Source organism: Calliphora vicina, chromosome 5 (genome assembly GCF_958450345.1).
Source record: "Calliphora vicina chromosome 5, idCalVici1.1, whole genome shotgun sequence".
Classification (NCBI taxonomy): domain Eukaryota; kingdom Metazoa; phylum Arthropoda; class Insecta; order Diptera; family Calliphoridae; genus Calliphora; species Calliphora vicina.
Genome location: NC_088784.1, coordinates 101,741,254 through 101,766,841, shown reverse-complemented (window position 1 = coordinate 101,766,841; position 25,588 = coordinate 101,741,254). Strand labels below are relative to the sequence as shown.

General features: G+C 31.5%; 1 protein-coding gene across 6 annotated transcripts; it reads right to left on the bottom strand.

Annotated features, from left to right (window-relative positions):
* Positions 1-1,768: 1,768 nt before the first annotated feature.
* On the bottom strand, positions 1,769-25,181 carry E(Pc) (Enhancer of Polycomb). 6 transcript variants are annotated; one of them, XM_065513422.1, is made up of 11 exons: positions 25,069-25,181; positions 22,152-23,724; positions 12,115-12,250; positions 11,793-12,034; positions 11,535-11,689; positions 11,296-11,463; positions 10,999-11,228; positions 10,508-10,908; positions 10,331-10,431; positions 6,176-9,789; positions 1,769-5,904 (listed from the first exon to the last, which is right to left on the bottom strand). In XM_065513422.1, exons 2-11 carry the CDS (start codon positions 22,302-22,304, stop codon positions 4,415-4,417), a joined length of 6,690 nt encoding a protein of 2,229 aa, XP_065369494.1. In that variant the 5' UTR covers positions 22,305-23,724; positions 25,069-25,181; the 3' UTR covers positions 1,769-4,414. The 6 variants fall into 6 exon arrangements, with proteins under 6 accessions (XP_065369494.1, XP_065369491.1, XP_065369490.1 ...); XM_065513419.1 differs by lacking the exon at positions 25,069-25,181 and adding an exon at positions 24,206-25,062; XM_065513418.1 differs by lacking the exon at positions 25,069-25,181 and adding an exon at positions 24,461-25,062.
* Between the last annotated feature and the right edge of the window lie 407 nt (positions 25,182-25,588).

The following is a 25,588-nucleotide window of genomic DNA, read 5'->3' as shown; positions in this document are numbered from 1 at the left end:
GATTCAACAAATGAACCGATATGGTTCATTTGTTGAAACATACCTACAAAGTATTTCTCTCAGATCTATGTTTACAGATTATATTTTTATCCCACCTCAACTATTTATGAATTGTTTTTCGACTCCGCTGCTATTTATAAGGATGTGAATCCTGTAGAATTGTAGAAATTACAAACGGCAGAAAAACGTTAGCTTAAACGAAAGACCTTACTACATTTTTGTAAATTTACAGGAGAACTATACAATTAAAAAAGTCCAAAAACCTAAATTCTTTTTAATTTAGAAACATTAGGACATTTGTTTACTTTAGAAATGGAATTTGAAGGGTATTGAAAAGCACCAAAACCAGAGATAAAATATACATAGAACGGAAGGCACTCATGGGCTTATATTTATGTTTAAAATAACACCAAATATATTCGCCCCAGTTCTGCAAATTGAGTGATTTCAAATCATGTGGATTCCATTTACAGATCACCCAAATATGTGAATTCGTTTAAAAACCAAAACGTAACTTGGTTTCGGTTTACAGAACTATTGCAACAGAAAACTAAATGATGCTTTGGTTTCAAAACTTTGCGACATCACTGCCAACAACTTGCATTCAAAAATGTTTGAAGTAAACAAATGATGGCAAATGTGCACCTTGATTTGGGATCATTTATAACATGATTTCCAATGCACTTTGCACATGAGGGTAAAAACATTGCAAACGAAAACAAAATGGTATTTATCAATACATATTTGTAGCATTCTTTTCTAGATTTACAGTCTCATTCATTAACCTTTGTTAAGTATGGGGGTATTGTTATAAAACAAAACGTTTTAAAACATATGCAATTGTTGACAATTTAAAAAACAAAACAGTTTGCAACAAATTTGTTGAACATTTTTTTAATATTGTTCCAATAAACGTTGTTTGCAATCATATATTATACCCTTTACCAAAGTATACTTTAAGATAAAATTTGAAAACAAAAAAGCTTTTGTTGAAAAATTGTTGGTAAACAACGTTTGGTAAACAATTTTAGGTACAAAAAAAAAGTTTTGGTGAAAAAAAATATTTTTTTTAAACAAATTTGTTTTGATTTTTTTTTAATTTTTGATGAAAAATAGTTTTTGTTTGTTTTGATTTTTTTTTAATTTTTGATGAAAAATAGTTTTTGTTAAAAAATATTTTCCCCGATTTTGAACCATATCCGCCACGAATTTGTTATATTGTCGTTGGAAAGGTCTTTGATATGCCTTTCATTTGATATCAATATTGAAACAGAATTAATAAATCTTTTGGCGATTTACCAAATCACACGGAATCTAAAAAGTTCAAACAAAATCGATCATAATTAAAACATTCTAAATAAAATGTGTGCCTCTATATCTCAGCCATTTGGTATTTTAAATAGCAACCGAACCAGGACTATACCCGATATATTGATTCAATCATGTTTATAAGTTATTTGGGGGCTACGGAAAATTGATTTCAACGCTATGTATAGTGATCCAGAATATATATATACTCTATGGGATCACAAATAAAATATGTGGAAATTACAAACGGAATAGCAAACTTACCACTCATATTAAGAATATACAAATATTGTTTTTTTCCCTATATAAAAAAGAATTTCGTCAGCTTCATTCCTGTGTTTTTAAACAAGGAGGGAAAATTTATTTAAATTTTTTTATGAAAACCACAGTTTTTAATTCATTTTCTGTGATTTTATCAAAAAGTTTCCGAATTACAAAAAAAAAAAAAAAAAAACTCGTGTTATTTAGTATTCCTGAAATGATCCAAATATTTATTTTTTTATATATGTAAAAACTTTGTCCGTAATTTTTTTCTTTACATTCAACCGTCTACATAAATACAATATTTTAAAAAATCTTAACGAACGCCTATAATAAGCAATGTTTTACTTGATAAACCAAAAGATAAGAAATATTTTTCAAATAATTTTGGTGCGAAAAAAAGAATCACAAAATTGTGTGTTTTCAATTGTTTTTTTTATATCAGTTTTTTTTTTAATGTTTGTATCTGTATTTTTTATAATTATTTAATACATACTTTTATCTTTTTTTTAATGTAAAATTAAACTTAATTGTTGGTTTTTTTATTTATTATTAATTATATTAAAACTAACTATGTACATTAATAATCATAAGATTTATATATTTTTATAAAAAAAAAAGTAATATAATTTTATTTTGAGATATTTTCTGTTCAAATTAAATAATGAAATTTTAACAGGAACTAGAGAGAGCAAGAGGGGGAGGAAATAACAAGAGCCGATTAAAGCTTATTTGTGATTTTCCTGTCTCTCTTGCTAGCTTTCTTTTCCTGTGGTAAACAAAAATGTGAACGAAGAAAAAAATATAATAATAAAAAACAGCTGGGATTATAACCATAAAAATGTATTACTTTTTTAAGAAAACGAAATTAAAATAAAAAATAATAAAATAAAAAGAAAAGTAAGATCTTGAAAATAAGATCTTTATTAAGATTTAACAATATAAAAAATTGTTTATTCATATATTTGTTTTTTTTCCTTTTTAACATTTAAAGAGAAGGAAAAAAGTATTTGTTTTTTTTTTTGTTGTTTTTGTGAAGAGATGAAGAGTAGGAGAGTTGTTTTAAGTTAATTTTTACTTCATATATTATTATATTATCAATATTATTATAACTATTATAATTTTATACATTTGTTTAAGCATAAATGTAAGGTTTTGTTTATATTATTATTATTATATATTTATATAGGGGGGTTTTTATTATATTATAGTGTTTTTGTTTAATTTTTCCATTTTAACATTAAATGATAAAAATTAAAAATTACAAAGAAAATCTAATTTGTTTTTGTTTTTTTATATACTAAAGTTTTGTTTTTGTTGGTTGTTTTTATCATACAATGCTAACACAAATCTTGTCTCATAAGAACTATTCATTATCTTTTTGTTTCCTTTGTTTGTTTATTGGGTGAGTGGATGAGTTAGTTAGTGAGTGAGTGAGTGAGTGTTGGGGATGAGTGAAAAAATGAAAAAAATAATCTTAAAAAGGTGTATGAAAATGTGTTAAGGACAGACAGGCAGACAGAGTATTGAGAGTAAGTAAGCGATGTGTTTAAAAAGTTGTATAAAAACAGTACTTTAAAAAACAAAATTTTAAAGATCATGTTATTTTTAAATCATGCGAGTGATCGATAGTATTAAGTAGTTTCAAATTGTTAAATTATTTTTTAAGATAAATTTTAAGATAATTTTGAAATATTTCTTTTACAAAATTGCATATGAAATCAATATATTTCATTTGTAATATCAAATGGTTTTCAGTAAATTTAGATTCACATACAATATAAACACTTTAATTAGTAAATCATTAAGTTCTAGTTAGGTTGTGTTTAGAACCTGTCTGCTTTTTAGCTATAGATCATGTGAAAGTTAAGTTAACAAACTAAAACAATATTTCTATATTTTTAGAGAAAGGTTAGGCAAGCCCAGCCATTCATCTCTAAAGGTTCGATCCAAAGTCGACAAATTCGAAAACCTATTACTACGTTCTGTTGCAAAAAAAAAAACGTTAAAGAGTTGCTACTAATAGTTTTATTTTAAAATGTATGCAATTTGTTCACAAGTTTTATAAAAAAAGCTTCTTTAATTTGAAAAATTTAAAACAAAGAAAATCGCAAAATCCTCTTACTCTCTCTCCCGTCTGTTTAATTTTGTTTTATTGAAAAATCACCTGTTTGTAGTTTTTGTTTCTTTTGTTAGGCTCATTACTATGTATTTCATAATTATTATGATTTGTATATAAATAAAAAAGCGTTTTATTTGTGTGTTCTCTTGTAATTTACCAAGAAATCTGTTTTGATATTTTGATTTGAAAAACCAAAAAAAAAGTCAAAAATAAAAAATTCAGAAAAACAAGCCGTTCCTAATTTGTTCACAGCGCTTCCTAAAATTTAAATAAAAATGTGTTTGTTAAACCAGCGTTAATCTTTCACTAAAATTACTGGCTTAAAACATGCATACATACGTTGTATATATTATATATGGCTGTTTCTCCTATTTTATTTAATTTGTTTTTTTTTTTTTTGGTTTTTTGTTGTTTTCTAAAACTGTATTCATGTGGAATGGTATTTTGTAGTTATTATTGTTGTTGTTGTTGTAGTACACAAAAGTTTTATTTTATTGTCTCTCAAATAGTTCAAACAGCAGCAAACAATTGCTCTATATTTGTAAAACTCTTCTTGTTGTTATTGTTCTTCTTATTCTTGTTCGCATCTCTTTCTTTATCGTTTGGGCGACGACTTTTGTTAAATTTTAACCAAGTTTTCGCCACATCTTTGATATTTACATTGATTATTTGTTGAATATCCATTGTTTTGAAGACCCTGAATGGTAGTTATCTTGCCTCGTCTCACCTATTGATTGTCGTGGTAGTGCTGTTGTTGTTGTTGTTTGTGGTTTGAATATTATTTGAATTTGCCATTAATGTCGTTGTGTTGTTGATGTTGGCGGAAGAACCATTTGATGAAGAGCTACTATTTACCGATGCTGCACTATTTGAATTATTTAGGCCACTAACGATTGATGATACATTTTCCATATTTAAAACATTGTTGGCGGATTTAAGATCACTAGCAGAATGACTGAGGGATGTATGAAGTGAAGTGGATGATGAATTTAAGTCTCCTCCCAGCGATGAAGATGACGACGAGGAGTGCTGTTGCATGTGGAAATTACCATCGCTGTTATTATTATTACTAAGCGTATTTAGAGTGGCGCCCAGGTGGCTGGTTGTGTGGGAGGTGATATTTGAATTTAGTTGCGTGGACTGTGAAACAACTTGCAGTGTGGCAGTTCCAGCTCCCGCTGATGTTGTATTGTTGTGGCTGTTATTACTTGCCGCTGAGACGGTAGCAACGGGCACTGTTCGCATATTGGCGAATATGGCCTGATTGTTGGCTATGCGGCTACGTAAAACAGCATGAGTCATACCTTGAGGACCAATTTGTACCTGCATTTGGCCAGCATTATTCTTTTGCAACGGTTTTACATTCAACAAACTGGTATACAATACTCTTTTGTTGTTATCACCCGTACTGGAGCCCACCGAGGTGGCCACCCCAGACGTACTGTTTGTGTTGCCGTCCACTTGTGCGGCCCCTATAATATTTAATATTCGTTCCCTTTTCAATTTGCCCGTTTGTTGTATCAATTGTTGGGGCAATAGTTGGTGTTGTTGCTGCATGGTAGCTTTATTTAATACCACTGTCTGTTGCTGAGTTTGCTGTTGGTGCTGCAGGCCCTGTTGTTGCGGATTTGTGGCAACAAAATTTAATTTCAAATTTGAATTATTTGTCTGTTGTAGTTTTTGTGCTGCCGTCTGCAATTCTGAAGCATTTGTAATTGTGAAATTTGTGGCTGCTCCTCCACTAGAACTTGTGGTTAAATATATTTTATTGCCCTGTTGTGAGGCTTGCGATGTTATTATTGCCGCCGTTGGTTGTAAGCTGTAATTATGATTAGCTGCTATGGCAGCAGCTGTATTATGCTTTTGCTGCAGCTGCTGCTGCTGTTGTTGCTGCTGTTGTTGATGTTGCTGCAGATTGACTTCAGAGACTAGTAGAGGGAAGGAGGGCATTTTAATAACTTTTCCACCAGGTAGTTTTTGGATTTGCTGTTGTTGCTGGTGCTGCTGGTGGTGTTGTTGTGTATTATACGTTACAGAAGTAGTTGTTGTAGCATCCTGTCCACTCATTGTTACATTTCCACTGGACATGTCATCATCTTGAGTTTGCTGCTGCTGTTGTTGTTGTTGCAATTGTTGATGTTGCAGCAATTGCGGTTGTTGTTGTACAATTTTTCGTTGTGAAAATTTACGATTTAATAGCAACTTGTTGATGTCTTTGTTAAAGAAAAGGAATATGAAAATGAAAAGAAAAAAAACGAATTAGCATAAAGCCTTTTTCATGGAATAATCATTTTATTTGTGTATTTTTGTATAGAGTTGACGATAAATTTAATGATTCGAAATATTAAGCCCGATTACTACATAAAAGTTCATTATGGTTCTTTTAATCAAACTACATTCTCACGCAAATTAAACCAACGAACTTAATTTATTGGTCACTTTGGAAAATTAATTTATATTGTCAAAATATAAATATCAACTTACCTGTGCTATCGGGACCATTTAGCTGCCTCTTCTGTGCCGGTCGACTTGTCCAAACAATTTTATTACCCGTTCCGGCAACCGTACCATCGGCGTTGGTGGTTCCCGTTAACATACCAGCCGGAGTGGTCGTAACATTTGTTGAACCTATTTGCCGCCAAACAATTTGTTGCGTAGCCTGACCGACCAGTTGTTGCTGCTGTTGTTGAGACAATTGCTGAACGGCATTACGTGCTGAAGTCGTAACGATTAAGGGTCCAGTCGAAGTCGAACCATTGCCGCCCGCTGCCGAACTTATGTGTTGAACACCGGCAATATTTTGTACTGTTAATTGTTGACCACTACTTGTATTAATGATATTAACACCCTGAGTGCCTGAAGTAACGGAAACGGGAGCCTTTTGTAGGTAAATCTTTTGGGAACCGGCCGCTATCATTTCACCGGATGATGTTGTATAAATCATTTGTCCGCCAGCATTATTCACAGACGATGCACCGATTGGGGTTAGTGTGGGTTGGCGCATTATTGTGGCTGCTGTTGTGACCGATGATGTTGGGACGTATTGGGCTAAGACTGGAGCGCTGGATGTATTGACGAGATCTCGTTGCAAGAGCAGTTTTTGTTGCTGAAGTTGCTGCAACTTACGCTGTTGTTGCTGTTGCAACTGCAGTTGGTGTAGCTGCTGTACGGTAACATTGCGAATTTGTTGTGTAGTCGGTTGTTGTAACACTTGGATCGTGGTAAGTTGTTGCTGCTGCTGCTGATGTTGCTGTGGTTGTTGGGTTTGTGTGGGATGAGGTGCAGTAGAGGGATGATTCGACGTAGAAGTTGTTTGTATCTGATGATGTTGTTGATTTTGCTGTACTACCAACGATTCATTTTGATTTAATGAAATAGCATTTCCAACTACTTGTACTGGTGTGGAATGAGCAACTAAATGTTGTTGTTGTTGTTGCTGCTGCTGTTGTTGTTGAATTTGAGGTTGATGTGTATGTTGCTGCTGCAGTGTTTGTGTAATAATCATTGGTGTAGGAGTGGCGGTAGTGTTGTGTTGTTGGTGGTCAACCTGCATTAATTCGCGATGAGAATTTAAATTAAGTGTATTAACGGACGAAGTCATTATCAGCGGTGTCATTGGCACCAGCTGCGGTTGTTGAATATTAGTTATTCTTGGATGAACCCCAACAACAACATTGGATTTGGTTTCTTTTACCTCTATGGGTTCAGATTTTATCGCCACTTCTGCTTCGATTTCTTCGACCACTCGTTTGGGCTCATCTTTCTTAAAGAATGTTTCATCTGTAACAATTTCTTTTTCTAGAGGAGAACAATTGAATGTGGAACTACCTACTGGAGCTAAGAGGGCGCATGATTTTTTGCCACCTTTTAATTTGGCAACCTTCTTTCCACCCATTGATCTATCACCTTTTTTCGTGTCATCGATGCCGTCCAGCAGCCCGGCTGCAACTTCAACATCACCATCGACCTCGGCGTCTACATTCTCGCCGTCCAAAATACCATTCCAGAAGTTAGTGGCCTGATTTAGAGTCTTAATATCATCGATTTGAACTTCTTGCAGAATGTTGTCCAACATATCGGCGTCATCGCCATCACCAAGAAGATTAATATCATTCAATGAATCCCCGCTGAAATTCAGATCCAAACAAGCCGCACTATTATTTGCTTCTGGACTTTTACTACCACCTCGCGTCAAATCTGACAAATAGGAGTTTTGTAACAATTGAGTATCGGCTTCTAAATCTTCGTACTTAAAGGCTGAACTAATAAATGCTGAGCTGGCGTTATCCGAATCTGTTTTCCACAAACGAGCCGACGACTTGTGGTTTTCATCAACCTCCAATGTTTCTCTAACCATTTCTACAGCTATAGGAGTGTGTTGTGACCAATCGACTAAGGGGGAGCTTAGCTTGTAATCCATATTCAAGCCCCAGTAGCTATCTTCCTTTTCGGTCTCTGTGGGGGTTTTGGGACGAAAGTGCAGCCAATCTCGACGTATTTCCGACAACAGTTCATTGCAAATATCCAAGCGTTGTGATGAAGTGGGTGAAAGACCGCCCTGCATAGACAATTCGTCATCGTCGGCCCGGGCCATATCTTCTATTAAAATATTTACACCCTTCAAACCCTCACTAGGGCAGGGTGTTGATCTGTTCCTCTTCAAATGTTTCACTCTAATAACGTCGGCCATTTGGTTGAAACAGGACACTTCTTCATCCTCATCATCACTGCCTGGCCTAGATGTAGTGTGTAGAAGTCGACTGCTTCTTCTCAACAGTAACTTGTCGGCCTCATCAACCACTTCCTTCTTAATCTTTATTAGATTACTCAATTGAGCCAGATTAACATTCTCTTCATCCTCCATTATATCGGCTGTCGAAGTAGTGTTCAATTTTTGTATACTACTCAAAGGTTCATTCGAATCGTCTGCCGAGCCTATGGAAGCTGCCGAAGAATCTATAAGTTCTTGCTTTATAACCCTTGTCATCGAGTCTCCAGGTGCAGCTATAGAAGACGGCCGATTGATGTTTGTTTCATCGTTCTCTACATCATGAACTTCGGTTTTTATCACATTGGTTTTGTCACTTAAGCTACAACTACTACTTCTACTACCATTACTAATGTTTTTATTAACATTACTACTACTATTGTTGTTGTTAATGTTGCCAACAACACTCGCCAACGTCGATGAGGATGAAAAGGAGGAGACGAATGTGGAAACGAATGAGGAATTATTATTATTGTTAACAAGTTTATTGTTATCTACAGAGACGGCAGAAGAACAACGATGATTTGGCCAATTGCTGGATGCATTTATCAAACATGGATCTTCCTTATTCAAACCATTAACTTTTTCTTGCCTTAGTTCCGAGCTGAGGGCGACTGCTGTATGGTTCAACAAGTTATTTACACGATCATTTGGACCGCCACCCTCTGCTACCGCCAAAGATTGTGACAACTTGTACAGCAATTTTCGCGTAACCAATTCCATATTCTTCTGCTCCACTGTCGAATTGATTTTACGTCGTTTTGTCTTCTCCATTTGCTGCAGTTGTTGTCTTCTTCGGCGTCGACGTTTTCTGGCCATCGATACACACGAATGATAACTGCGATCCCGTTGTATGTGCACACCAAATTCGTCCTCCAAATCATTTTCATCATCTGAAAATTCATATTCACATTCTGCTAAGCCTTCCAAATCCTCAACATTTTCATCTTCGGCATTGTTTGGTTCGGCGTTGGTATGTTTGCGATCTATGACTTCAGGGATTTCCTTCTTAATTGTTATGGCGGGTGTATTTGTATTATTTACAGATGTTGTTGTGTTGGCTGTTGATGCTATCGGTACTCCTGCAATATGGTTTGCTGCTATATTTGCTGGCGGCACCAGATCAACAACCGTGGGTGGTGAGGCGGGTTTATTTGTATCCTTATTAGTCGTTGTATCGGAGGTGGTGGTTGTGGAATCGCTTGTTTTCGTTTCTAGAACTGTGTAATCAAGTTGAGACCAGAACTCATCAAAATTCGTTGCTACACGATCGAGCATTACACGTCCACCACGACCCATACGCCTTCGAGCAAATCCAATACAACGTGGTCTAAAAAGAATTGAAGGGGAAACATTTTAAACGTAAGAAAATGCAAAAGAAAACAACATCAAGGAACGCAAATAAGTTATTTTTAAGAGTTTTTAATATCGCTGAAATACTATTATTATTTTTTTAGAAAAGCATGTTTTAAAAATTGCTTTTTAAAGAGGTACTTATGTACCTCTTCTCAATCTAGACGTTTATATGAAGCTACTATGTGTACTAGAGTGACGGACATCAAATTTCGATGATCCCACGTCTAAATTCGTCATATAAAAATCAAGTACTGAAGATTTGAGACAAATCGGATAACGTTTAGAGGTTGCACATTTTATTTCAAAGTTTGAATTTTTAAATTTATTTGAATATATTCTCGCTACTTTGACCTAAACCACCAAACTTCAAACAAAATGTGCAACCTAAGCGTTATCCGATTTTGCTTGACTTTCCAGCATTTAATTTTCAAATTACGAAGAACAATGTTAGACCTTGAGAGCATCGAAAATTGTCTGGTCCTGACTGAAATAAATCGATAAAAAAAACTACGTACCTTGGATGCCTGATAGAGGTGAGTGTGTAACGATATTTAGAGTCACCAAAGCCATAATCCTCTTTAGGTTCCCAAGGCCAATTGCCAGTATGGGTTCTCGTCTATAAAACAGAATGGAGAAATCATAATATTAATACATGTTAATTGAATGAAGCTGGGATGAGCGAAAAAACTTACCTTCAAATAATCGCAGCCTTGTTTTCTTCTAAATGCAAATGGAGCCTCTTCCTCACTCTCCGAACCGATTTTGTGCGCTAAATCTTCTTCCTCGGTCTCGATATTTGATTCATTTGGCGCTGGCGATGAACTTTGACGATGCAGGTGATGCAAATGAAGTGGCAGATGTGGATGCGTTGCAGTACCAGTCAGACCACCAACACCACTAGCAACATTTCCACCTAAAACAGCTCCCGTGGTGGCTGACGCTGGTATGACACCAATGCCAGCTAAATACTGTTGTTGCTGTTGTAAGTGTTGTTGTTGCTGTTGATGCAGTTGTTGCTTATCACGCGGTACTTTATGCTTGCGTTTCTTATACTGTCGTTTCTCTTTGCGACTACCCGAGTTTAGTCCATCAGCTATTGAAGAAAAACAAAAAAGAAAAATTTATTAGAAAAAAATCTCTAAGTAATGTGAAATAGACATTGAATTTTGAAGGTGTTGTATACCCATAGCAAGATTCGCTGAGTTCAGGAACGGCGATGCTGATGAATACAAATGACCACCTGGATTTGTTACATTACCTGCTGAAGCTGGTGTAAGCAAGTTTGTCGTACCCATTACATTATTTAAACCGCCTGCCGAGGATGCCACACTTGGTACCACAGCAGTGGGGGTAGCCCCCGAAGAGGATGAATGATGCGAGTATTGATTAGCATACAGAGGAGCAAAGGCAGGTCTGAAAAATACGAAAAAAACACATGAATAATATTACGCGATAAAAGTCTGTCGAAATATGTACATACCTAGCATTTTTAAGTGTTGCACTGAGCTCTGAGAGTAAAGCTCCGCTAAAGTCTTTAAGTTGCACACGCTTCTCAAAGATTTCTATGGACAAATGCAGTTGTTCACGCTTGGTTTTCTCACGTCTCTTAACCATCTCTAAAACCGTTGTGGCTCTTTGTAAATCACGCCTTTTCAAAAAAAAAATTTCAATTAATTAAACATTTTAGAATGTTTTATAGTCATGTCAAATTGTATTTACCTCAACTTGAGCATTTTCTCGTAGGAAGTCTCATCATTTTTACGATTCTTTCGCGTTTGCATTTTTTCAGTGCGTCTGCGAAAAGCTAAGTACGGATTATTTGATGAGGCTCCCGGTCGATTCTCGGTTTTAACAGATAGTATCAATGGATGTTGCTGCAGTTGGTGAATTGAGCAATTGAAAAAAATTACGAAATTTTTAATATTTTCTTTATATACATAAAAATAAATTAAAGACAAGTAGAGGCGAGTTCTTTACCATTTTCAGGCGTTTATTCAGCCAGTAGTCGTACACGGCTATGCTGACCTCATCGTCCTGTTTGAGCAGCGCTTTTGCCTCATTTAGTGTAACCACTGTCTGGCCCGAACTCTTCTCTAAACGGTCCATCATTTGTTCGAATTTTAATGGTGTTAGATCTAGACGTTTTCGTTGTTGATTTATCCACAACTCATCTTCACTATCCATATCATATTCGGGTACATCTTGTTCCAAACCAAGCGCTAAATTTTACAAAATATCCAAAATACATACATTATTTTGATCGAACTTATTTTATGTTTGGGTGTGAATAATAACTTACGCTGCATATGTATCAATTGTCGCGGCATACGATAATTGGGTGGATAATTTCTATCATAGAAATCTTGTTCGGTGGTATAGACTTCTGGCGTTGGTATAATAAGACCCGTACATATTGCTCTTTGCAAATGATGCTCCTAAATATGAAAACATCGAATATTAAATAATATTTGGCGAAATAATGAAAATTTATTTTATATTTCTTATTATTGATCAAGTGGTTTAAATTCAAATGCTCTCATATCATATATTTTCATTAATTTTGACTTAAATAATCTTAACTAGGGTCGGGGATTTTCTTGCATTTATTATTGGAAAATATTCGTCTAAAATATGCTTCAATAAACATCAAAATATGACTGGAATTAACTGCATATAAATCTGCCCTAAACATAACTATATTCGGTTATTTAATTAATTGGTATATGCGACCTAATTATTTAGAGAAGACATCGTTCTAGGACTAATGTATCCAACAATATAATGGATAGTACGTCTAAAATAACATCATTTTCATTGCATACTAATTTTTTTTTTTTTATCGATTTAGGGCCATTATTACAACTTGCCTTTATAGTTAAAGGTAACTTTAAGCAATAGAAAAAGATAACCTTAAAGTTAACTTTAACTATAACGACAAGTTGTAATAATGGCCCTAAGTCATTTCTTATTCAAATATATACAGCAGGTATTTTTCACAACCTGTAATGCACTAATCATTTATAATAAGTATCCAATGATTTGGATCTAATTTGTCACTAGTACACCAAAAAATACAATTGTTCATAACTCATATAGACTGCTTCTAAGATACACACAATTCTGTATTTTGGATCACTTCCCTCCTATGAAATGGAATTATTTCAGTTTGTGTTTCAGCAATTAATACGAAACAAATAAGAATAAACTTTTTGAAAGGATTTTCTGGTATGCCCTAACGTAAAAGTAAGGTATTTCTATAAAGAATTCATTTTAAAAAACACTCTAAAATGTTTTCATAAAAAAAACAATTTTTCGATGAATGTTTTAGAGCTGTCATAACAAAAATCACTTTTGTTAAAAAATATGTATTAATTTGTTTAACAAATATTTACGAATTTAAATTTAATTTTTTTTTTTTTTTTTAAAAAAACTTATTATTGGGTGTATGACTTAAAAATATGGAATTTTTTCAAATTTTAACTTTTATTTTGAAAGGCTTATGAAAAAAATCCCCTCTTTTCCCTACACCCACTTTTTATTTTCCCCTACAATACTTTTTTCAATTTTGAACAGCTAAGTTGTGTTCAGCAATAAAGAGGCTTAAGCGGATTTCGAATTTGGCCACATAATTGGTTTTTTCCGGGACTCGTTTGTCAAAAAATTAATCCATTGTTTGGGTTTTTGTTTTTGAAAGATTTTTTTGTGCATTTGGATATTAGCATGTTCACTTAGATTTGATTGACTGCAATTTAATATTTTGCCACCAGCCTTACAGCTGCATTTAAAGTCGTCATCTTTGACCGGCTCCAGCCATCCCATTAGCTTCTCTTCTCTCAACTTGAGCTGTATATTTCTTTGCTTTGTTTTCATAATTATCGGAAGACGAATCGGACATTTTTTCTAAAATTTGTTATTTTTTAATGTTATTTATCACTTAAAAACATAATTATTAAAATCGAAGAGACCTGCAAAGATGGCGTACGTATGTATGTAAAAAATGCACAAAACCAAACAAGTGTTTACTTCAAAAGAAAATTTATTGTAGAAATTACTCTAGTAGTTTTCAAAAGTTATCAGCGCAGCTAACTCTTTAAGGAAACGTAGTTTGAAAGTGGTGATGATATTAAAGATGTCATATTATTTTTTACTTCATATTATATCAGATTTACGAGTTTCTAATGATACACTTAAACAAATTTTATATTTTTTAATTTTATAATTGGAAACTATACATGTAGTTTTAAGCTGCCATTGCAAAAAATTCCTACAATTCGACAAAAGTAAGAAAGAAATCTTTCCCTTTTTCCCTACATGCGAAAATGTTGGGAAAAAAATCCCTACAAAAAGGGAAAATTCCCTACACTTGGCATCCCTACCCCAGAGATAGCGTTCTGCATCGATCGAAATAAGTAGTAGTTGGACTATAAAGCGGGTGAGGCAAAAGTTCACATCCACTTCTTTCTAAATAGTTTTTAACTGGTATTGCTACATGTGGCCTGGCGTTGTCATGAAGGAATATTACGGTTTCATGTCTTGCTGAATAGTCTGTGTATTTTTCGGCCAATGATCGCTTCAAACGAATCAGTTGCGTTCGGTACACGTATCCTGTGATGGTCTGGCCCAATTTCAGCAGGTCATAATAGATAGGACCCTTTTGCTCCCATCAAATACAGAGCATTACCTTAGCGCCATAGATATTTGGCTTTAGTGTCGATTAGGCTGATTAGACAGGTTTTTACATACGATCTCTTAAGCTTCGGGTTATCGTAATGGATCGTAATGCATCGCAAGTAATAATACGCAAAAATAATTTTCTTTTATAGCGTTCAAGAAGCACTTCAGATTCTGAACGTCACTTTTTTCAAATTAAATATGACGCTTTGTTGGCACAAAAATCGACATTTTCGAAGCAAAACTTTATACATTAGGATTGTTAATAGGAAAAAATTTCCCGGGAATATCTTTTTAGAAATTGACTGGTGATATTTGTCGGCAAATTTCGGGAATTTCTTCATAAGCTTTTTCTATTTTACTCTGATTAAAAAGATTTGTATTGATTTGTTGCCAATTGAATGATTCGATAATATCCAAAGATTTTTGAATAATTACTATTTAAATAAACGAATTGTTCACCCCAGCTAACCTTTTTTATAGCCAATTAAAAAATTCGTTAATTTAATCATTCGATTAGCAATAAATTCTGTTATCATAACCAAAACTTATTTGTCTGTGTGACAAAAATAAAAAATTGTATATTTAAAACAGGACAAATTGAAATAACATAACTGAATTATTAGAAGAAAAAAACAAGTAAAAGAACTATATTCGGCTGAGCCGAATCTTATATACTCTTTACCAAATTATACATTAAAATAAAAATTTTAAATATTTTTAGGTAAATTTAAAAAAAAATGTTTTTTAATTTGTTAGCGACAAACAATTAATGGCAAACATTTTTTAAATTTCTTTTTTAATCTAAAATAAAAAAATTTTGATTTTATTAGTGAAACATTTTTTTAACAAAAAAATTCGAGGTAAAAAATATTTTTTCCGACTTTGACCATTTGACTTACTATATACGCCAAGGCAAAGGTCATTGAAATATCTATCATTAGATATCCATATTGTCTATATTAATGACTTAGTAATCCTGATATAGATCCGAAATAGATCAAAAATCGAGGTTGTACTTGTTTTTTTTCATTATATCTCAGTCATTTGTGACCTGATTGTGCCGATTTTAAATATCAACTCGTCGGGAGAAATCCCGATATATTGATGTATAAATCATATAAGTTATTTGACATGGCTATATCGACTCCGCTATCTATAAAGATCCAGAATATATATACTTTGTGGAATAGATGGGGGTAGTGCACAAATTTTGCACTAATACTTAGTGATAGTGCAAAATTAGTGCAATCATTTTGTTCATATTTAGTGCTGAGTTGAAAATTAGCAGCCTCACTAAACATTAGTGATAGTGAGTTAAAAAATTTTGCACTCAAAATTAAAATGCAATCATCAGTTTATTGCAACTATTTTGTATGCACTAATTTGAGTGCAACTTCAAATTGTGCACTAAATTTTTAAGTTCAAAATGGTTTAAGTTTATTCCTGTACACTAATTTAAAACTTAAGACTAATATTTCATTAAAAATAACAACAAATATTTAAAATTTTTATTTTTCGAATTTGGATTCAACAATTTCATAACTACGCTTTTTTGAAAATTTAGTGATAGTATGTTTAATGCAGCCTTTTTATGATTGCAGGTTAAAATTTTGCACTAATTAATTGTAGTGCAGATTTTTGCACTAAATCTTCGTTTAGTGATAGTTAAAAAATTATCACTATCACTATTTTTGTTTAGTGCTAGTTTAGAAATAAGCATTATCACTAAAGCTAATAAAAAATAGTGCAAAACTAAATTTTTTGCAATTTTAGTGAGTGATAGTGCAATGCTGATTTCAATCAACATTTAGTGCACTACCCCCAACTATGGTTTGTGAGGTGTCAAATGAAAAATGTAGAAATTGCAAACGGAATGAAAAAATTATATAAACTTATGGTGAAGGGTAAATAATGACAATAATAGTAGTTTAAATTTGTTTATATACATACATTCTGATTTGAAATATTTTACTTAGACGGACCTCTTAAATTTATGAATAAAATTTTGTAATAGCTACCAATTTTGGTCCAATTGGACCAAAGCGGCAACGCTGTAAAGACAATTGAGGAGCCGCAGAACAAAAAGTCCCTTTTTGAAAATTTAAAAATTTTGGGAAATTGATTTTTTCTAGAAGATTTCAACCCAAATATTATAAAAATACCAAAAAATCAATTTGTAAAAAAATTGGAAAAAGTTCCTTTTGTTCTACAGCTCCTCAATTGTACAAAAGAATTTCTACAAAAAATACTGTTATAAACAAGATTTTCATTAAAAAAATAAGAAAGAAAACAAGTAAGAGTGCTATATTCGGCTGTGCCGAATCTTATATACCCTTCACCAAATTATACTTCAAAATTTTAAATATTTTTAGGTAAACAAAATTAAATTTTTTTCCAGTTGTTTTTTTAATTTTTTGGAAAAAAAAATTTTTTCGATTGTTATTTTAAATTTTTTAATTTTTTTTTTAAATTTTAAATTTTTTGTGAAAAAAAAAATTCGGGTTAAAATTTTTTTTCCGATATTGACCCATTGTAGGTCCAACTTACTGTGGTCTTATATACGTCGTTGCAAATGTCTTTGAAATATCTATCATTAGATATCCATATTGTCTATAGTAATGTCTTAGTAATCCAGATATAGGTCAAAAACAGGTCAAAAATCGAGGTTTTTTCCTCATATCTCAGCCATTTGTGGACCGATTTTGCTGATTTTAAATAGCAAAATTCTCGAAAGCATGTCTGACAGAATTATTGAAGATTTGGATCCCGAGGATATCTGGGGTCTTCAGAAAATTGATTTCAACAGACAGACAGACGGATAGAGAGACGAACATGGCTTAATCGACTCCGCTATCTATAAGGATCCAGAATATATATACTTTATAGGGTCGGAAATGAAAAATGTAGAAATTACAAACGGAATGACAAACTTATATATACCCTTCTCACGAAGGTGAAGGGTATAACAAGATTATTATGATCTGAACGGACATGCTTATATCAACAAAAAGAAAAGTGCAAAGTATAAAGGTTATTCATTTCAAAATTTTGTTGGTTGGGAAAATGGAAAAAATAAAAATTGCACTCTGATTTTTGTTAAAAATTAAACTTTTGGTGAAATTATTTTCTTGTTTGTTGTAAAAAAAATTCCAAACCAAAAACATTTTGAAATTAATAACCTTTATACTTTACACTTTTCTTATTGTTTCAAATTATAAAATTAGACGTCAGCAGAGTTCCAAATTCTCGACGCACAGTGGCTCATAATTGTTTTTCATCGGCCAAAACTCTGTAACTTTTGAACCGATAGAGATATTTTAGACATTTTTTTTTGAATTTTTTTCTGCATTTTTAATTTCATTAGAATCGGTTCAACAGTTGTTGAGAAATTTAAAACTAAACTTTTAATTTTTTATAGCATTTAGTATGAAAATGCGGTTTTTATTTTTTTGCATCTGCTTTACTTATAAAAAAGTTGTAAGCAGATAAAAACAAGTAAGGAAGTATGTTCGGTCAAGTTCGACCAAATAATACCCTACACTATAATTTATTTTCGTGAATGATTTTCGGAAGAGGGCATTATATGGGAGCTATGACTAATTATGGACATATCGCCATGAAATTTGGTCGTGTGATTTCTGTCTATATGGAAGTTATTTCTGTTGAATTTTGTGTTTCTACCAAAATTTTTAAGAGATTTATGCGGGTCTTATATGGGAGCTATGACTAATTATGGACCGATCGCCATGAAATAAGGTCGTGTGATTTATGCCTATATAGAAGTTATTTCGGTTGAATTTTTTGTTTATACCAACATTTTTAAGAGATTTATGCTCGTTAAAGAGATTTTCGGAAGAGGGCGTTATATGGGAGCTATGGCTAATTATGGACCGATCGCCATGAAACTGGGCTGTGTGATCTATGTCCATATGAAGTTTATTTCTGTTGAATTGTATGTTTATACCTGTAGTTTTAAGGGCATTATATGGGAACTATGACTAATTATGGACCGATCATCATAAAATTAAGTGACATTAATTCAGTTTATATAAAACTTATTTGGAGGATAAAGTATAATTTCGAATAATATGTATGTACAAAATGTTATCATAAATTTTATCAAAATGACATAAAATATTTTACTTTAAAAAATCTATGTTTTTGGCTACCTTAGTTTTAATGTTTTTACTATTGATTGGCATTAAAATTTCGGAGTTAACAAAAAGTTGGACTTTTGCTCGATGAAATTGAGATATGAGCCAGATATGCGAAGGCTAAAAGACGTCTGAACCTTACAAAACTATCTCTAAGGTAATCACATATAACCTTAAAAAGATTTACATGAAAACTTAAATTTTTTATTAAAGTTATCAGTGTATGGATTCGTAATCAGTTCTGAAATTTCTCAAAGTTTGTTTCATAAACTATTTATAAATTTTACTATTTATAATGAATATAATACTCTGTTATTCAACATTTACATTAATAAAAGATAAGTCGTTCCTCAAATTATCGTATATCAAATTGGACGACAATTTAGATATAGGCTTCATGGAACATGGAGTATTGTGTTTATCCGTTATTTATAAATTTTAGTCAATTACAACTAAACCGCTAAACCTATTGTTTTACAATTTTAAGGGCCTTATATTTTTATTTGGAAAGTACGATATGTAAGTTATTCTAGGAAATTTAATTTTATTTTAACCTTTTTTGGAAGAAAGAGTTCAAATGTCATTATAATAAAACCAAATAAAATCTTCTCTCATGCTCGAATATATAATTAACAAAAATATTCACGAAGGTTCAGGAATTTATTTTCACAAAATATAATAGAAAGACAACTATCGAATCAAGTTTAAGTACACCTAACATTAAGAATAAAGGTACGTTCAGATTGATCAAATATTTGACGAAAAAGGTAACCACTATTTCAACAATTGTTTATTTAATCTGATATGAATTTTATAAAAGCAAACAACGTCAAATAATATAATAATGAGCTTATGTTGTGATATTTCCTAAACGGAAGCCTGTTTATTTAAATAAATTTGTTTTAAGGAAATAGAAATGTATCTTTTCATTGGTAACGATTTTTTCGGCCAATATTTGATCAATGTGAACGTACCTTAAGAAATGCAAAATACATTCTAAATAAAGTTTTATTAAAGCGTATATAATCTTTTTAAATATAATAATGAACATAAAATCAGACTTTTATTTAAAAAAAACATGTGTATACTTTTGTTTCTAAGAGAAATATCGTAATTAATGGCATTATTAAGAAATTACTAGGTGTACATAAACTTTATTGGTTCACTGTATGTCAAAAACACAACATTTAACTAGCAGGTATAGAAAGTATTAAATAAAAATACTAAACTCTATTCTAGTCCCTTCCACTATCATAAGCATTAAACAAAAAAGAAAAATATTTTGGGAAATACCCTTTGTTTTGTACCTGAGAAAAGGTAAGTAAATTTCCATTAAAAACAAAGCAGTCGTATTATTCGTATTTTCAATGGCATCCTTCGTAATTTAGCATGAACTTATCACACAAGCAGAGCAGATGTTGGATTAACCTAATCCGTGTTCGCTGATTTCAATTTTTAAGTCAGTGCCATCTACATATTTTCAAATTAAATTTATACTTTATGACCGTACGTAAAATATTTGTATACAATACATAGGTATAAAGAATATTTTACGTAGAATACATTATAAAGCAACTTTTTGTTTAAAGAAAATATTAAATTATGTTAATTTCAAAACAATTTTTCATAATTAACACTTGTACCCCCTTCATCACAATGTATGGTTATATTTTAACCTAAAGGTATACTGACAGTATTCGTACACAAAATATGTTAACAGACAATAGTGTTAATGGCGGTAAATTCTATTTATACAAGAGTCTCTTTACTTCAGGTGACTTCAGTTGAATTTGTGTTGGTGTACCTAGTCTTATCATAAGTCCTATTGATCATAACGAGTATTCTTTACAGTTTTTGATAAATGACATTTATACTTCATTTAAGCATTAAACGTTTTTGGGTTGCGTTATTTACAATCGTGGAATGGGCAGTTATTCAAAAACGTAATGTAATTTTTTGATTTAAAAATGAGGTATGGAAACAGGAGACATTAAAAGATCTGCCAATAGGAGAATTCGATATACAAATTAGTAAATGTTCACAGTGGTGTAGTTTAAAAAATCAAAATTACTGTCTATGCTACGTTATCTCGACAAGCATTGCAAGTGAAACCTAGAGTAAAGAACATTGTTTAACCCTTAAATGCATGATTTTTACTTTTATTTTTCTATAAAGTATCAAATATTTAGTTGATTTTTATTTATTATATTTCATTTAGCTTTAGTTTGATTTAGAATTTCGTTAGCTGAAACTTTTCGTAATCCATTTGCTTTTTCTGAATTAGAATCTGAATTAGTATCAAGCTTATATTCGTCTAAAATTAAGTGGAACTGGAATGTAGACAATTGGCAACAATATGCATTAAAGTGTTAAAAATTAACCATCGACCTTTTATCAAGACCTTGTGCCAGTATATATGCAAAACAACATAATTCTGCTTAAAAAACCATTTGCCCAATTTTATTTTTACTGATATTGGCCTTCTTGGGGCAAATTCACGCACTCGCAATCGAAATAAATTTCGAACGCTTGTTAGTGTTCGAGTAAAAACTCGTTCATTATAATTGTCTATACATTTTATTCGATATCGAATAAGAGAATACCAAAAAATAAAAAACTCGCATGTTCGAAGTATTCCATCGTGTTCGACGGCGGTAATTAGTCCCCTGGTTGTTCAGTTCTGAATCCTTTTGATTATAAATAGTGGTTTGATTACAATTGTAAGAGAGCTATATTCGGCGTTGCAGAATCGTATATACTCTACACCAAATTATACTTTAAAGTAAAAATTTTAAATATTTTTAGTTTAACAGAAATTTTTTTAAATTAAAAAAAATTTTAATTTTTTTAATTTAATTTTTTTAAATTAAAAAAAAATTTAATTAATTTATTAATGAATAAAATGTTTAATAAAAAAAATTGTTTGGTGAAAAAAAATTCAGAGCAAAAAATATTTTTCCCTAATTTGATCCATTGTATGTCCGATTTACTTTGGCTTATATACGCCGTTGCAAAGGTCTTTGAAATATCTCTTATTTAATTTCCATATTGTCCATATTAATGACTTAATAATCCAGATATAGATACAAAATAGGTAAAAGATCGAGGTTGCCCTGGTTTTTTCCGACGATTATTTGGGGGCTACGGATAGTTGATTTCAACATACAGACGGACATGGCTATATCGACTCCGCTATCTATAGCGATCAAGAATATATATTCTTTGTGGGGTCGCAAATGAAAAATGTAGAAATTACAAACTAAATGACAAACTTATATACCCATACCCTTGCCACTCATGGTGAAGTGTATAAAAACGACTGTCGTTACGATTTAAATAATGATCCCTAAGGTTGCAAAAATCTATACAAAAATGCAAAAACGTTGCGGTCATAATTCTAAATATAATCACTTTGGGGATTGATTCGTTAACCACTACTGGAAAAGTTGAACGCAATATAAAATAATGTATAGGTAGGTATATAATATATGTATTAATAAAAACTCACCGACTCTTCCTCTTTTTCCATACCACTAGGCATCTGTGGTACAGCTCGATTGATGGCCGAATACTCTGGCAAATCGGGCAACTCCTCAGCCAAATAAATTGGCATTTGTTTGGAGGGATCAAGGGCACGAGCCCTAAATGACAATTTGGACATGATGCTGCTTGTTTCCTTTTTGTTTTACTTTACGAACTAAATTTGGCTTTTTAATTGTGTATTAACAAAAATGTAGTATACGGGAACTAAATGATAACTTTTTGTTTTTTGCTTTTATTGTAGAGACGAAGGATAATAGATTTAAGGTGTGATAGCAGTTAGACGGTTTATCCTTGTAACAAAATCCTTAAATAATATTGATGACAATGCAGTGGTAGTGTGGATGGACAGAGCCTTTTATGGACAAGTTGTTGGGAGTTGGGGTTGTTTTCTCTATTGATCTTGACAACAATCTAGATTTAAAAGCCTCCTCTGGTTGTGATAGAAAGTGAGCAGCACTGCTGCTTTTCTTTAGTGTTGTTGTGGTGTTGGATGATGATTTTTTTGAGAAAATACGAAAACTACAACACCGTGTATTAGAGGTTTGATCTAACACTAAACCCACTTTACGCAGACAGTAAAGATCTTTGATTAGACTTAAGTGTACGGCGTTGTGGAGTAGCAATAGTAGTATTTGAAATTTATTAATATTTTTCAAAACAATCTGTTGTATTAAGGAACCCGTCAAGGTTCTTAATAACAGCTTTATGCTCTTTGTTTGTCGCACGTCTATACTTCTCGACGTCGCGGTTGTATTTACTGTGTTGACAGTTGTTGATGACCTTTTAATTTGTTTTTCAGGATATTTACCTGTTTGGGATGAATTTTGTTTTATTTTTGTTGATGTTGTTGTCGTTGAAGAGATTAGTAGTGGTACCACCAGGACCCACAACAAAATATTCTCCGGCTTTTTGTTGTTGTTGTTGTTAATGTTGTTATAATTATTATAAGTAATGTTATTGTTGTTGTTATTATTATAATAATTGTTATTATTTTTTATTAATTTGTATTGACAATTACAACTACTACTTTTTTGCAATGGAAGCAACAATAACAAATCGTGTGGGCTATGAGACGACGACATTTTTCAAATTGAAATCGAAAAACTTAAATAAATTTGCATAATTACAATCATAAACAACAGCATTTGTATACATTTCATATTTTCGATTCAAAGTAAGAACAACAGCAACAACGGCAGCAGCAGCAATGACAGTTGAATATTTGCAAGATTAAACTGCATTTTTTATTGAAAACATGATCCCGTTTTATTTTGTTTACTTGTGTTTACACTTCTTTGTTATTGATACTTTTTAGTTCTTTTTCACTCAAATGATTTTCGATTTGCTTTTTTTTTCTTTTTGTAATATAAACACAATTTTATTCTTTCAATTTTATATTTGCTCTTTCTTTAATTTCTCAATTCATTTGTTTTCTTTTAGAAAAACATTTTTTCGAGCAATCTAATTTATTCAATTCAGATTTGAAAGCGAATTCACTTTGTTTCTTTTCTATTAATGACAATTTGCCACGCTATTATCTGTCAAAAAGTAAAAAAAAAAATATGATAAAAAAAATGCACACAAACAATACAACAACAATATTAAAATGCATTTAAATAAACAAGGGGATAGAGCAACGAAAAGAGAGTGCAAAAGAAACTGAGAGTAAGAAATGGCGGGTTTTATATTAAAACATTTAACATTATAACATAAATGTGTATTAAATTTATTTTCACTTGGTTTTAATCAATATTTATTTATTATTTTTTATTTATGTTTTAATTTTACAACAAAACACCAATTTTTTGATTTTAAAAACAATAAGTAAACAAAAATTTTTCAATTAAGGCGAAATGACACAAACAATATTTATTGCGGCGAATTAAATTTTTTTCTTGGTAATTTTTTTTTTGCATATAAAAAAACACAATGCAAAAATGTTTATTTTTATTTCTTGTAAAAAAATCAATTTATTTAAAACTTTTTACACAAAATCTATTGAATGTAATTTTTTCTTACATTTTTAATAACTTTTCATTAAATATTTACAATATTTTTAAAGAAATTTAACAAAATATCTTCTTAATGTTTGGATTTTTCGCAGATAGCGTGGTTGTTATACGCCGTAATGGCGGAATACGAACTGAAACTTCGTTAAATAAAACAAAGACAACAAACATGCAACTATACACGTCTCGCTCTAATACCGAATTTTCGAACATCTGTTTTACAACTCTTCACTCTTTAACAAATTGTATTAACGATTAAACATACCGTATTCACTCTTTTATTACTCCGAAAATTCTTTTTTCTTTTTTGCACTCACACACATTCACACTTTTCTACCAAAAGGCGCGCGCATTTCTTCTTCTTTTACTAAATATGCTTCTTCTTAGCACACAAATTCACTCTATTTTCTTCTCTTTCTATTCTTCCCCTGCGAGGCTTATTGCCAGAGCGAGAAGCTCATTATTTATTTCACGATTTCATTCGTTTTTTTTCTTCTACCTAAAAGACAACGAACGATGGAAAAAAATTTTTTTCATCGAAAAAATCGATTGTTCTCATATGAATTCATACTTTTTTCACATTCAATTTTCCATTTAATTCACTTAATATTTCATTATTTGATATCAAAATTATATGCAAAACATTGAATTGCATTGATTTTCACAAATTTATCCAAATTATCTATGAATTTTGCGTAAAAATTCTTTATTTTATTGTGCAACGACACGAGTTTTTCACAGGGACACGTTTTTCACTGTGTGTAATGGCGGCCATATATACAGTACAAAAACGAATGTTCATTCGTACAATGACAAAACAAAAATTTTCGGAGTTGTATAAACTAACAAAATTCTTAGAAATTATTAACACACCCTATACTAATGATAAAAACAAATGATTTGCTATGCCAAATACATCAAAATGTAGGTAATTTTTTATTTTATTAAAAAAATATCAAAGTTTTACATGAATCCTTGTATTTCTATAAAAATTTTATAAAAATCTCTGAAATTAACAATATTTTGCATTTCATAATTTCGACATCGAAAAAATAATAAATACAGAGTTGATTTTACACAATATGCTTGACAATCTTTTAACAATTAGTAATGCCAACTTAGCGGGCTAAATTTCTTTAGTATTGTAGAATGAGTGTATTTATTGTTATTTCAATATTTTGTTGAATGTAAAATTTAACATACAATATAAATGATCGAAACATATCCGGATCCCAGTAACAGTTTATATTTTCATAATTTTTTTTTCTGTTAGTATTCATATTTTCTGTATTTTATCAAATCACTTTTTCTTTATATAAAATTTTTTTGAAGTACTGTCATATAAATTTAAAAAGGAATAAAAGGTATTAAATGACATCCATAATGATCAGAT